This window comes from Hirundo rustica, chromosome 15 (genome assembly GCF_015227805.2).
Source record: "Hirundo rustica isolate bHirRus1 chromosome 15, bHirRus1.pri.v3, whole genome shotgun sequence".
Lineage (NCBI taxonomy): Eukaryota > Metazoa > Chordata > Aves > Passeriformes > Hirundinidae > Hirundo > Hirundo rustica.
The window spans coordinates 14,286,879-14,302,056 of record NC_053464.1 but is presented as its reverse complement, the minus strand read 5'-3'; the positions used below and the strand labels follow the sequence as shown (position 1 = coordinate 14,302,056).

At 43.0% G+C, this 15,178-nt stretch overlaps 1 protein-coding gene across 3 annotated transcripts; it reads right to left on the bottom strand.

Annotated features, from left to right (window-relative positions):
* Positions 1-323: 323 nt before the first annotated feature.
* Positions 324-15,178, bottom strand: PRPSAP2 (phosphoribosyl pyrophosphate synthetase associated protein 2). Of its 3 annotated transcripts, none has more exons than XM_040079039.2 (12): positions 15,042-15,178; positions 12,772-12,891; positions 12,185-12,335; positions 10,983-11,035; positions 10,795-10,861; positions 10,020-10,192; positions 9,000-9,115; positions 5,571-5,626; positions 3,174-3,322; positions 2,593-2,663; positions 1,535-1,681; positions 324-1,013 (listed from the first exon to the last, which is right to left on the bottom strand). In XM_040079039.2, the coding sequence occupies exons 3-12, from the start codon at positions 12,301-12,303 to the stop codon at positions 855-857; spliced, it is 1,110 nt and encodes a 369-aa protein (XP_039934973.1). In that variant the 5' UTR covers positions 12,304-12,335; positions 12,772-12,891; positions 15,042-15,178; the 3' UTR covers positions 324-854. The 3 variants fall into 3 exon arrangements, with proteins under 3 accessions (XP_039934973.1, XP_039934974.1, XP_039934975.1); XM_040079040.2 differs by having other exon boundaries at positions 12,829-12,891; XM_040079041.2 differs by lacking the exon at positions 12,772-12,891 and having other exon boundaries at positions 15,042-15,176.

The following is a 15,178-nucleotide window of genomic DNA, read 5'->3' as shown; positions in this document are numbered from 1 at the left end:
ATGAGCAGATTTGGATTTTACCAGCTGGAGCCTACACCCCCCCACAATATTCCCAAGCCACAGAATCACAGAATGGATTGGCTTGGGAGGGATAATCTCATTCCAAAACCTTGCCGTGGGCAGGAACATCCTCCACTACCCCAGGTGGCTCCAAGCCTCGTCCAGCCTGGCCTTGGACACTTCCAGGGACCCAGGGGCAGCCACAGCTTCCCTGGGAACCTGTGCCATTGTCTGAGCAAGACCCTGTTGCTCCCTGACATCCACGTGCCATATTTAAGGACACCCGGTTTAGAAGACAAAGGAGAAACACACAAACGTTTTTAGAAAGCTCACACAAAACAAGTCTTTATTCTTTGTTGCAGAAAATAAATACAGGTGCATATTCCATATGCTTTTCTATAAAAGCACTCCTACAAAATCACTGAACTGCATACAACAGTACAACCTTTTTGGCCTTTAAAATGCAAATATTATACAGTCACTTCATTTTGTTACCATTTAAAGCACTTGTAGCAAGCAGCTTTGGAAAAGGAATGCTTAATTTAGAAGCCAAATTCTTGCCTCAAGTGTTTTGTGGGATTTTTTCCATCCTGTATAGTGCAACTAACCTAAAAGCAACTAGAACAGTTTTTTGTAAAATGTTTATTCCCCCCATCAACACCACCCCCCAAAAAACCCCGAAAAGGAAAAAAAAAAAAAAAAAACTTAAAAACTGTTCTACCTTGATACTTAAACCAAGAGAAAACAAGAAGTGGCTCAATGGAAATATTAAGGAATTTAATTGAAGATGCTTCACAGCTCGTTCTCTGTTCGTTTCCAGTTTGGCCCGGGGTGTTTCTTTAGAGGAAGGAGCTTTAATCATCCACTCCTATATTCCTGAAAAGGTATGACATGGACTCCCCATTATGGATCCTGCGAATGGCTTCTGACAGGATCATGCTGATATCCACAGTCTTGATTTTAGGGCACTGAAGTTTTTGTATTTCATGTGGAATTGTGTTTGTAACAACCACCTACAGGAAGAAGAAATGGTCAGGAAGACATAGCTCTGTTATGTTTTCCACCTTTTATACTGGAACTGTGAAAGGGAGTTTTACAGATCCCACAAAACCAGCCTGGCTGACAAAATAACACTTTACATCACTGTCAGGGTCACAGTCTTAGGAAGAGCCATGTGTTGCCATAGGTTTCATGTATCCATGGATACTAATGGCACTGTCCCTCCTTCTTCTCATTCACTCAATTCTGCCACACAGATCAAGAGGAGATACAAAAATACCCCACCCACTGAAGGGAAAGGTGCGCTGATAACGACAGTCCACCATCCCACCACTTCCCACATTTCCCACTGCTACAGTTTAAAGACATGTGGATGTTGATTTTCTAGCACACAATTCCATAGTAAGAAAGCCTGAACCAGGAACCTCCCAACTAAACCCTTAATGCCAGCATATGTCAATAATCAAATCAGGAGAAAACTGCTTGCTTAGAAACGGCCCAAATGGTTTGATCAGAGCTCAGAGTCCTCACTTACCTCATCGATGGCGGACTCCTCGATCAGCCGGGGAGCGTCCGAGGACAGCAGCCCATGGGTGGCCATGACAAAGATCTTGTAGGCCCCTCTCTCCTTGAGGGTCTCAGCTGCAGCCAGAAAGCTGTCAACGTCATCTATGATGTCATCCTGCCAAAATCCCAGAGTCACCGAGGGTCCACCACACAGACCAACATCCGACTGACAGCACAGCGTCACCGAGTGTAACACACCCCAAACTATCAGAAAATTGTCCTTTTGCTTGACAGACCCAGAGATTACAGTGCTTTAGAGAAATCATGAGTGCACCAAGGAATCACAGAATGGCCTGGGTTGGAAAGGACCTGAAAGATCTCATTCCAAGATCATCCCATTCCATTAGACCTGGCTGCTCAGAGTTCCACACAGCCTGGCCTTGAATGCCGCCAGGGATGGGGCAGCCACAGCTGCTCTCATAGGGAAAAATTCCTTCCTTACATCCAATCCAACCCTACTCTTCTCTAAGTTTGAAGCCATTCCCCCTTGTCCTGTCACTGCAGGCCCTTATAAACAGTCTCTCTCCATCTTTCTGGCAGGCTCTCCTCAGATATTGGAAAGCCAGAGTTAGCTCACCCCAGATCCTCCTCTTTTCCAGGCTGAACAATCCCAGCTCCCTCAGCCTTTCCTCACAGCAGAGCAGCTCTGTCCCTCTGATGATCCTGGTGGCCTCCTCCAGACTTGTTCCAACAAGTCCACGTCCATCACCTCAGCTTCGCTGGCATTTCTAATCTCACCAGTAGGAACAAGTTGATTCTCCCCTCCTGCGGGGTGCAGGCAGCACCTGAACCCCTTCAGGTAAGCACTGAACAGAATTTCACCCGCCCTGCTCATGGAAACAAGGCCCCAGTGCTGCTTTCAGAGTGGATCTCTCCAGAGCTCCCAGCCAGCTCTGTCAATGTGCTCAGCGCTGCCCCATCCTCACCAGTACCCAAAGTTTAGTGGCTGGTACAGAACAGCCACTTGATTTCTGCAGCTTTAACAGGTTTAACATGATTTATGAGAACTGATGGCATCTCACTTACCACAATGATAGCTATTCTTCCTCCTACATCTCCAACAACTGTGATGGGTGGTTTTTCCTTGGGAATCAGCACTGATTAATGGCAAACGTTTTTAGAGGGGTAGAAAGGAGAAAGAAAAGTTTATATAATTTATCTGAACGACGGAAATGTCTGATGGGTCACCACTATTAAGAGACATGAAGCAACAACTATTTCAATATCACCACTGAGGAATAAGCAGGATTCTAATATATAAGTATTTTTTAAGCTTAATTAAAATATTAACTACATTAATTTATACCTGAATTCTTTACCAATTCAATTAATTCTTCATTTCAGCACAGAAACAGAGTGGCTTGCAGACACAACCAGTTCAGCCACCCACTGACACCCCCGCTGTGTTTATGCCCTGCAGTTTTGGTGGTGCAGCTGCAGGTCACATCCACATTCGAGCAAGAAGGAATCATCTCCCCACTAAGAAAGATGATTTTTTTGTTCTTCCGTGTGAAGAACCACTCCTTTTAGACAGCCCATCCCCGCCAAACGCAATCCCTGAGCCCACAAAAGCAGCAGGTAGCACTTTCCCACACACACTTACTTACTGGGGATCTCCAGGCTGGGGTGGATAGCAGCGACGTACTTGGCTGTGGGAGGGGAGTGCCGACCGTCCACCATGTCAGACTCAGCATCCTGAGCTTCCCCGTGGATCACGGCGATTCCCAACCGCAGGCGCTCAGCAAACGACTGTGCCCTGCAGGGGAAGGGTTAAAAGAACCCAGAGAAAGGTTACATTTAAAATAATTCACACATGTGCAATCCTAACCGATTTCATTTCACAGGGCAGTCAAACGATCCTAAAATTTTAAGAGAATTCATAGAAGGAATCAGTTGCCTTCTCATTATCTTGTTTTTGTCAGGTTTGTTAAAGTCAGAATGACCTTCAAAGTGCCCATATGGGCCTTAAAGTAAAAGGATAAATGCTGCAAGTCACAAAATGCTGACTACTCCCTTCTGCTTTGCCCAACAGCCAAAATAACACTTCCCAGCCTCCAGCATCCTTGGGATCCCATGCTTTAACAGGACACATCTAACAGTAACCAAGAACAGCCCTGATGTCTGGATTGTCTAAATTTAACAGGAAAAAAAAAATACTCATATAAAAAGAGAAAACAAGGTTCACCTATTTATTTAGTACTAAATAAAGGCAATATCCCTGACCTGCTGACACATAACCTGAGATACCCTATGGAAAAGGGGATCCAGATGATCATTCTGCCTGACAAACCATGCTTGGGAGTTGAACAGCTTGCATTTTTTAATTAGCTGACATGAAGTTCCTTCACACTCCAGTATTTCTTCAACTAAAATTAGAAATTTCTCTAAAGAAGTGTAAGGTTAGCTGGGGAAGTGGGAAAAGCAGAGAGTCAGGAAAATAGGAGTTTGCATCCCAGATATTGGAAGCAGCGAATACAAATTAGCACATCCATCCCACCTTACCCTGCACACCCAAGGGTTTGGGATCCTGCCTACGCCACCCATCCAAATCTCCTCTGGTCCAAGCAAGCCCAGCACATACAGAGTGATTCACTCTGCTCTAACATCAGCACCTCAGACCTGTGCCTGAATCACCTCCTCTGTCCTTAAGCCTTATTTCACTATCCAAACAATCCAAAGTCCAGAGAATAATTTGCCCATTGTGATACTCAGTTAATTAAAAATGAAGAATCTTCCACCCTGTGGTTATCATACAGTTATAATATTTTTGCAGGTAGTTAATTACAGGTAATTATTATTACAAACATTAAGAATTATGACTTAGCAGGAATAATCCTATCAATAAAACCATATTAATTACCTTAGCATGCAGCATTAAACTGAATAAAGTTCAAAGCCAAATGACTTATTAATTTTCCAGTGAGCTCAGAAACCACAGCGACACTCTGAACTTCACCACGCAGGGGTTCTTTTTCACAAGCAGGCATTCATCAAAAGTATTTTCCTCGATTGTTTTCAGTCCGGATTAGGCTGAAACATCCAATTATCCCTCTCCCAATACAATGTAACTCTTCAAATACTGTCCTTAAATACTCATAGGAATATGTGAGGAAGCTAAACAATAGTTCTGGGATCCTCTCCTCCACAAATCACTGCGTGATGTGCAGCTCATCTGTCTATTTGCTGGCATTAACAATTACTGGATAAGCATTAAAATGCTGCAACAAACACTTGCCTCCACCCAAGAGGCAATACTGACACCGTGGAAAAGAAATGGAAAAGAAACAAAAGTAAAATTACCTGGCCAGAACAAAAGAAATCGCAAAAGATGATGACAAAAGGTGATTTGTTACAGAAAACAAGGAAAACACAGAGTATCACAATTTGTTGGCATGGAAGTCTAAATATCTTTTCCACAAACTCTTGGTTTGTCATCACAGCAAATACTTCATCTCTTAAACCATCATCCAGCTCTTACAGCACCTGCTGACAGCACTGGAATTCCAGAGTTTAGGAACAGTCAACTAAAAAGCTTTGTGGATTAAGAACAGTCGTTCAGCCACCAAAGACTTCACAATGACAATCATGTCAAGCAGCAAACCCAGCCCCACCATCTGTACTTAGGATCTGATCAGTCACGTTCTCAGGTATGCCCATGTTAAGAAACTCATCTGGATTAATGGCATTACACTTCCAGCCACCTTTCCTCACTTACAGCAGGAGATTTATAATGCAAATGCACACAAATATAACATGATTAAAAACCTTCTTAATCATAAGCGCTGCACTGATTTACAGCATCTTTTTGTATGTTTTTTTAATTCTCCTTAGATTTATTGTGATCACAGCGATGATATAAAAACTTCACAGCTGACAGAGGAGAATTGGGAGGGATGTGAAGGCTGCATCTTCTAATTATTGGGTATTTGTCCTTCACTTGATCCTGAGAACAAAACCCCGAGAGAGATTTCCTGCTCTAAGGCAAGAGAGCAGATCTTACCCACCTCTTTGCAGACGCAGGAGATTTGGCCACAATTACAGCATTCCTGTAGTCTGGTATCTGTAGTAAATAACAGATAGCAATGTCCACTTCATATCTTTAGACAAATTTAAACTCAGTAAGAATCAGAGAACTTTATTTTGCCAGAAGAATTTTAAGCATCGAACACTTTCCCTAAGAAAGCAACCTCAAGAATCCATGGTACATGATCAGGGTTGACAGCTCAGTAAAAACATGTATTTAGAAAATTCAGGTATTGACTTCAAACTGTACCTTTTATAAATCCCATTTTGTAGTACAGATAACAGAAAAGTAACTGCTTTAGGACATCAGGGTTACACCCACAAGTGTCAAAAGAAACAGGAAACCATCAAAATTAAAGTCTCCTGTTCAACCTAAATTGTCTTTAATCACTAAAACCCATCATTTTACAACTTCCTGTCGTCTTATAGAGTACCCCAAGAAATGTCACAACTTTCCATCACATCATACTGACTCTATGGACCATCAGAAGGGACAGAACTTCCAGAGTCACTGGAGGCACAGTCTCACCAGGGCTGCAAACTCTCCCACGCTGATCAGCACGAGGAGGTGCTGCTGCAAATGCTGACAGCACCAGAGGGACGAGGCCAGGAAGTTTGGGTTTCCCCCTGATGTCTTACTGGCGCTTCAGTCAGGCTTCACAAGCACAGTCTGCTGCCCCTGCCCCATTCTCATACTGATTTTTCACCCCATTTAACCAGCATTTTAGTCCCCATCTCTCAGAAGTTTCTTATCCTCATCTCCATTTTTCCTGCAAACAGTGACTCCACATCAGATTCACCTGGCTTGTAACTTCCCAAGCATTCCAGCATTCACACTTCCAGTTCTTTCCAACAACTGCACTCCCTCAGGTATCTCATCTCACCCCACTCCTTGCAAACTCAGCTCTTCCTTCACTGTGCTGCCCTGGGATGATCCATCTCTGTGGAGAGCAGCTTAAAGAGAACCTGTCTGTCCTTCTACCCAAAAACCACAGTCCTACCGAGCAGGTCCAGTCCTCAGAATCCCAGTGTTAAGGGATGGAAGACTTCACACCCGCAAAATGATCTGTTAGGGATGGAATTCACAGATTTGTGGGTTTGACACCCTGCCATGGAGTTCACCACCTCGTGAGATGTCAAATACCCATTCCAGAGCACTGAAATATTAGGGTTTCTGCAAACACAAGCAAGGTAAGTTCTTCCACAATCTTATCCACAACATACAAACTGCACTGGCTGATTATTTCCAAAAGCTCTACCTGAAATGGGCATGGGAAAAAGAAAAAAAAAGTTCTGAACTTGGGCAAGGGCTCAACCAACAGAAAATAAGAAATTTTCTGAGGACGTAGGCAACATTAATAATCCACAACGTTAGTAACTCCACCTAAGTATGAATTCAGCATGTTCTGTCCTTTACAAACACTGAGTTATACAAGAGGCTACAAAGATTAACATGATGGAAGGCATGGACAAGGCAGGGCCTGTCACTCGACAGAATAAAGGCTTTGATCTAGTTCAGACACCATTGCCTCATTTTTCCCCTGCCAAATTACCAAATTTGTTCTCAGCTCTTGAAAAATGAAGTCAGAAAGCCAGAAATGTCATTCCAAAGACACTGAGGTGTCAACAAGTGCGTGTAACAAAGGGCTATGTCACTCTGGGATTAACACCTGAGTAAAGGAAAGAGAAGCCATGAAGTATTCAACATCTGCCAAGCACTGAGAGGAAAGCACCAAACTATTTCCCTATCACAGGAATTTCACTGACTGGACTGTCTTCATCCTAGAGCAGTGATTCTCTTCACATCTAGGCATAAATTTCCAAGAGGGAACAACTACAAGCCCTCATCCTCCTAACTTTGAGTGAAATGTTTTTTAAGTGACTTTCATTCTTATCAAGCTGGACTCCATTTCATGCTCCTCAGTACATCCCATCATGATTCCCACAGCTTTGAAAGCTCTGGCATTCCCAGCACAGGATATCCAGCAAGTGGTGGCCACCAGGAACTCGAGATGAATACTAAACAGACCAAAGTTTTAAGCACAGATACTAAAAATGATCTGGCTGGTGAAGGTACTTGCCAGTACAGATCCCATGTGATCAGATCCATTCAGTTAACCCTGGTTTTGGAAAATCCCTTTCATGGATGAGCAGAGGGATGAAGAACTGAAAGTATCTTTTAAAACTTCTCTCTACATATGGTCATTTGTTAGACTGCACAGCAGTGTCAGACTCAAAGCTGCCAATAATTCTGTGTAAGCCATTAAAAGCTCAGGAATCAAAATGTGCTTCAAGACCAAAACAGGACCATGATCTTGTTAATGAGCATAAACCACATTTTCAAGCAACACATAAAGGCAAAACTTGTCTTGTGTCTGTGTATTTGGTTTTCCACTTTTGTTCTTTTTTTTTTAAGTTAGAAAATGCTGACAACGTGCAACAGTTTTCTCCCGGAACACAAGACACTGGCAAAGCCAGAACCTCGAGTTTTGTTCTGCCATCTTCTTTGACTCTATCACCAAATGAAATGATAATGAGGAATTCAAATGGTAACTGATTCCCCAAACAGATTTTAATACTGTCATAACAAAATCATGTTGGTTTGGGTTTCTTTAAGGGGGTGGGGTGGGGTGTGTTTTGTTTTTTTTAAATTGAGGCATTCCTAGCTCTATAAAAAGAAATAGCTTGGATTCAAAAGCAAGAGTGAGTTAAACCTTTTCTCTCAGCAGGAAGAAAGCACTTGCTTTATTCCAAATTACCATTAGTCAGAGGCTTAACGTGCATCTTATACCTACAATTATCAGTTGCACTTTTTGTACGGGCGAATCCACCAGCAGCACTTCTCAAAACCCTTGTAAAAATAACATGGAGAGATGGAGGCACAGAACATCCCAAGTTAAGCTCCTCAAGTCAAGACATGCAGTCTGAACAAAGAGTGGGTGAGATTTCCACCCACCAGCCTGACTTCCAGAGCACAATCAATAGGCTCTCTCACAGTTTACAACTTCCAAAGTGTTTCTTATTATGTGATTTAAATTTATACCCACACAGGCAGCCCATCCTATAAATGTCAAGGAAACTGGAAATAGGAAAGGAAGAGGACATAAAGTAACAAGAAAATCCAATTTATTTTTTTCAGTGTTAGAGGAATATATCTAAGAAAAAAAACCAGCATTGCTGCATGGGTAAGAAAACACCAACTCTTTGGGAAAGCAAAACTTAAAGGTGGGGAAGAGAAGAACCAACATCTCCCAGCACTACTCCCTGCCCCAACATGACCCTTCCCCATGTAAAATTCAGTTTGAAGAGTTAATCTTTTCAGAGGGATTTGTTTCAGATGCTCTGAGACATGACCAAAAAAAAAATTAAAAAATTAAAAAGAAACAATTGTAATAACAGGCCTTCCTCACCTCTTCTTGGATGTACTGGAGTAAAAATGGGGATGCTCTCAAGTTATCAACAGGAATATTGAAGAAACCTTGAATTTCCTTCTGATGTAGATCCATGGTAATAAGATGAGTTAGTCCTTTAAAATAATAAGACATACAGAGAAGCACATCAAGAAAAGTAAGAAAGAACAGACCCTTTATTTTTTTTAAGTTTCACTGCAGTTTGTCCAGAAAATCTCTAAGCTGTATGAGAGTACTAAGTGAAAGCACATAATAAATTAATTTTAGCCCCTCTTAAGCACGCTGGCATTAACGTGTTTTGAGGCTTCTACAGTGACTTTTTTAAAAGAACCTCAGAACTCTGCACATTACTGACTCTGCAGTGCCACACTGAGGCAGGCAAGAGCCTTCCCTGCTGCACATGGGACAAAATGGAAGCACTGATTTGTCCTGTGTCACACAGCAAGACCCTGCCATGCTCATTAGCTCTGAACTCCTGCAAAATGGACCGAGCTCCTAATCAAAAACCACTTCTCTCAAAATAACAACCCAGATCACAGAGTTTGTTATAACTGCCTGCTTCTTCCCAGGGATGGGAGTGAAAGGAAAGTAGAAAATGTGTTGAAGGCTGTGAAAATGAATAATCTCATTCTCCCACATGTTCTCCAATGTAAAGGACAAAGTGCATTCATCCAAGAAGTAAAAAAACAAGACAAAAATGACAAGGCACAACTGTTCCAGGCTGTAGGAAAGGCAAAGGATGGTATTGTGAGAGGTGGATACCACAGCGCAAAGCAGCTCAGCCCAGCAGACTCATTTTGCCAGCTCAATGTAAAATGTTTGTATCAAATTTGGGTTTTTTATGATCTCGTCATTTGGAAACATTTCTAATTACATTCTCCTTTTAACGTAGGTTTTAAACACACGAAAAGCTTGGCAGTCGTTTTTAAACAGAGTCCAAATTTGTGTACAGATCTCTCTAAACCTGGAAGCTGAGAGCAGGAGCCTCCCTTGCTCTGATTATTTGACAGCCACATTTACCAGCTTTGCACATCATGGAGGCCAGGAGTTTGGAGACAATGGAGCCCCTTTTCCTCATCTTGCACTGTTTGCTGTAGGGGAAGTAAGGAATCACTCCGATAATGCTTTTGGCACAGGAGGTTTTACACGCATACACCATGATCAGGAGCTCCATGATCGTGGTATTCACATCCCTGCAACGAGAGAAACATCTGCTTCTGTAGCTGGTGCAGGAAAATCCTCTATCCACCACAGTATTTACACCCAGCAGAGATGGAGAGGGCACATTTTTTGGAGAACTGGTCATCAACTAAGACCTACATTTCTGCTGCCATTAAAAAAAAAAGTCTTAGCATTTGTAAAGTTCTTTTCACATAAAATTAAAGAATTTCTGAATCACAGGACACATTGCCCAGGAAATGTTCCCCCTACATCTTAACTTTGTGATGGTGCTAGGACAGGGAGCTCAGAAGAATTTAAAGACAAACACAAGCAAAAGAATACACTTAGGGAAGGAATGGAGAGACCAAAGGGAAGGTTTTATTGATATAGTCACTAAAAATTAAAATCATAGAAGCTACCTTATGTCAAAGCTGTCTTTTGTGTACATATAAAAAACCCAACAAAACCAATCACAAGAACTCTCCACAAAGAAAAGCCTCTGTCTAGTTAATCCAAGCTTATTACACTGCATCACAAACATAAAAGGTGATGAAAAATGACAGAAAAAAACAGAAGCATTCCCATGGACAGCCCACATCAAATGCTAGCACAGGGTCTTTAAACAGTTACTCACTTTGAAACTGTTTGGATGATAAATACATCCTTTCCTCTCACAGATTCCTGAATCTGCACTCGTGTTTCTGCCGAGAGAAAAATATATAATTTGCAAGAGCAAAACTCTTTTAGACAGTCAGAGAAGGGGAACCAATAACTTCAAACCAGTGTCAGGTACGTTTCCAGTTCTGCTAATTAACTGCTCACCTCTGTTTGGCTCTTGATAAACCTGAACCTTCCCCATCTCGACTCCCAAGCGCCTGCGGGAACAGAAAAAAGGTGGAAGTCAGTAAGGGGAGAGGAAGGGCAAATCAAATGTAAATCCCACATAATGCAACAGTTACCGAGAAGGCTGCATTCTGTGGGAGAAAACCAAGGAAAGAAAACCCCAAACCATAAAACCAGAAATTACAGCGAACATCTCTCTAAAAAGCACCTACAATTTCCAAAAGCTGCACTGCAGACTATGCTAAACTTATTTTCCAGTCAAGCTCAGAACAAGCTGCAGGAAAAAAAAATACTGGAATACTAATTCATGTAACATTTTGTAATTTTTATGTCTTGCCATATGTGTGTGTGTCTGTGTGTGTATATATATCCACACATACATACATACACACACATATATACATGCGGCAACATACATGTGCACAATATCTAAAAATACTGCTTTTAAATCATTCTTCTCTACAGAAAAAAGTCAACGTCGAGTAAAGAGGAAAGAGTAGCAAGCACTATTTTATGGATAATGGAAGAATAATATCAGCTGTATTTATTCTTCATCAGCATTAGCCAGAGCCCATCACTACAAAAGAGGAGACCAGAGTATTCTGTGCACTCAGGCCCAAATTCTTTCCACACAACCTGAGTTCCTTTGCACTCCCCTTTCTCCTCCTATCCCACCTAACTTTGGGTAAATAAGCCTCTGGAAGAAATCCATCCCAACATTCCCAGTAATGTTATACATCCTAATTAGCACAGTAAAAATGTACTTAAGTCCTAAAAGTTCTGCTGAAACTATTCACGGATTTAAGCTAAAGAAGTGTTCCCATCCAAAATATACAGAGAGCAGGAGGGATGTAGTTTTCCTGCCTAAAAAAAAAAAATCCCACTACAAGGAGGAAAAACTTCTTCATGATGATTTAACACTATGCAAACATTAAATATCCCACGTGTTTCCTATAAAATGCTGCAGCCAATCACAACCAGCCACGGAACAATTCAAACACAAGTTACTCTCTGTGTTACAGAGCTGTTGAAATACACTCTCCAACAGAGCACACTCCATATTCCTGCAAATCATGGCAGTTTTCCCATGTAACTTTCCTTAAATAGAGAAATCAGGTGTCCAATTCCAAATCCCACCAGAATAACCCCAAGATCACAGGTCCCCGGCAGACTTTACTTACTCAGCAATCCTCTTGGACAGTTCCATGCACGAGGAATTGGAATTAGCTGAGAACAGCACCAGCCCACCCTTGGTGATATTCATGATGGCCCCAATTTCAGTTGATGGCACACAAAACATCAACCCTAAGTTGTTTTGCCGCTTCTAGAAGACTGCAAGAGATCAAAGGTCATTTAAATCCATGTTAAAAAAAAAAACCACAACAAAATAGAACAAGACATGCATTTTCTGTTTAGAAAGTGTAGTCTCCCAGAACCCTGGATAGTCCAGCATCCTTAAAATCTGTTATTCCCACTTTAATAGCGTCCCCACAGCTCTCCAAAGATCCCCCAAGACAACCTTCTAGCACCAAGCTTTTTTTCCTTTTTAACTGTTTTCCTCAGGCTATTATCCAGTAACACTGATACTTTTTTCCATCAGCTTGTCCAGTTTTATTTTCCAGAACTGAGCAACGTTCATTGATTTTTCCAAATTACAAAGACAGTTAGGGTAGAATTGAGCCAAAAAGAGCTCCTGGGCCCTGGCTAGAAGAATCTACTTCCATAGCTGAGTCTCTTTTCAATACTTTGCAGTAGCTTATAAACTTACAAATAAAGATGAAATGTAAGGAAGAATTCAATAAAGCTGGCAGCTGTAAATAATAACCTCTTGCACAGCAAATCCACTTGCTGGAGCAGCTGTTGTCATTCTTTGAAAGCAATATTTCTCCTGTGAAAACAGGAGAAAAATATCAGGAGGAAGTCAGTTTAATTTGGTTTTTGTTTCAAATAAAGGCAAAAACCACTAATCTCGTCAAGGATTTGATGGGATTCCATCTTTTTATTATTCTTTGTAAATCACATTTTCATGGTTACTTCTACTATAAAATTTTAGTCAAATAAAAGGAAAAAAAAAATGACCAGCAGCCCTGGATAGATCAAAGCAGCATTCAACCCAAAATCCTGCTGCACTTCACTTCTTCTGCATAAATAATCCAATCCTCCATCATCCATTTCAGTATTATGTAGGTGACTGGAAATACGAAATAGGAGCAGTGTAATTTAAACCAAAGTAAACAGAAGTTACAGCTACATCAGTGACTTCTTTCCTGGTAAACATCTCCCTGCTGAGAAACAGAATTATCTAATAGTCACACGTAATTGGTTACAAAAAGCCGATGATGTATCAACTATTAAGTACTCCAAAACAACAACTAAAAGAAAAAGGAGTTTTGTATTTACAGGAACAGCTGGCTAGGTCTGTAATGAAACTCCTTCACACCTCCTTTACAACCAGACAGTCTGGCTCAGTTTAACTTTGTCAGAGGAACCCGATTCACTCTTGTGAAGAGCCAAAGTCAAGTCAGGAACTTCTTAACAACAAATCTGTGGGTGCCAAGGCTGAGCTCTGCTCCACTGCCGTGAATGAAAACCCGCCTGTCATCAGAACTTCCAAACTGCGCACACAGCGAGCACAAACGGCGACAATTTCAGCCCCTAGAATGTCTGAATGTTTCAGTGCACTAAAATCAGAGGGCCTCCCTCCTATCCCCAAAGCAAGACCTCTGAAATTAAGCACCTAAAAAAACCCACCCCATTTCTTAGCTAGTGTTTCTCTGCTCTGCTGTTTCTCTGCAACTCCCAGCTGTCAACTAATGGCCATCACCCATCAAATATACATGATGGTGTTCAAGATCCATCTCAGCTCCACCAGAGCAAGCACAGACGTGAAGTGCTTTTAGGTCTCAGAACAGCACCTGACAGCTCCCTGCTTGTGTGCCTGGATGGGAACAGCATGGAGAAAACTTTCCACATTGCTAGAAGCATGCATAGAGTGTTCAGGTGTATTTTTCTCCAGTTGTGTGCCTTCTTTGTTCCACAGATCAGGGAAATGAGGAGCGCCTTAAGAAATCTGAAAAGATGAATTGTGGGCTTCCAACTGGTGCTGAGGGTGCACTTGACACCACAATACACAGATGTACTCACAAGCAACAGTGAATATTGCTCTTCACGTAACTACAGGTCAAGGACTTTCTTGTGAATGTACTTCAGCAGCTACAAGTGGGCTATGGTGTGCGTGATCAGGGGAGTTGCATTTCAAGAGTAAAATGGGTACATCGCCCCTCAAACAGGTGTTGAGATGAAAGCAAGCTCACAAAACTTTATTAGATGTGCAAAGACATGACTCCACAGGGTACACTGGACCATAACCTTCTGGTTTTGAGGTGGGCCAACCTTCCAAGGTTGAACACAAGCACCACAGAACAGGCTGCAGCACAAACTCCTGCCTTTCCTTTTGGGCTGCACACAATTACACAGACAGATCATGATGAGCACAACAATTACTGGGAACACATGGCTTAATGCCTCCATGAACTGAGCATGTCCACAGAGAAAGCAACAGAGGCAGGAATAACTGGCTGGGATAATCGCGGCACTAAGGAACGGGCTCCATGGGATGGAGGGAATCTGCACCCTCTCACCAATCGCCCCATAGAGAGTATTTCCGTCCCTCCACACTCACCGATCCCCCTGGGCTAAGGGACCCTTGCAGCCCACACCTCCCTACCAGTCCTCCCGCTGCTCCAGGTGGGTTACACAGGCCCTGTGGTCCCGGTGGATCCCATCCCTCCGCCCCGAGAGCAGCCCGGGCACGCCGCAGCCCCACGCCGCAGCCCCTCACCTGTGGGACCTGCGGGGAGCCCGAGCAACCCCGAAAAGGGGCCGCCCGGGAGAGGGTCTCCATCCCCTGAGGGGAGGGAGATGCAGCCCACTCCTCAAGGCGTCAGAACCCCGCGTGGGGAAGGGGCATGTCCTGCCCTCACACAGCCGGCTGAACTGGGCTGAGCGGGCGGGACTGCCCCTCGCTGAAAGCCTTACCTGCCGGCTCCGGCCCCCCGGCCCCGGGAGAAAGCGGCCCGGCCGGAGGGGAAGGAGGGGGAGAGGCAGAGGCGGCGGCGGAGCTCAGCCCCTCCGGTGCTCCGCGGGCAAGATGGCGGCGGGGCGTGAGGGAGGGA

Bases quoted from the DNA above. Each gene is read 5' to 3' on its own strand.
- PRPSAP2 (XM_040079039.2), bottom strand. From the start codon at position 12,303: ATGTTTTGTGTGCCATCAACTGAAATTGGGGCCATCATGAATATCACC. The intron at 9,116-10,019 runs GTAAATGTGGCT...ATTATTTTAAAG, and splicing joins CTCCATGATGTGCAAAGCTG to GACTAACTCATCTTATTACC. The intron at 5,627-8,999 runs GTGAGGAAGGCC...TATTTACTACAG, and splicing joins TCCAGTACATCCAAGAAGAG to ATACCAGACTACAGGAATGC.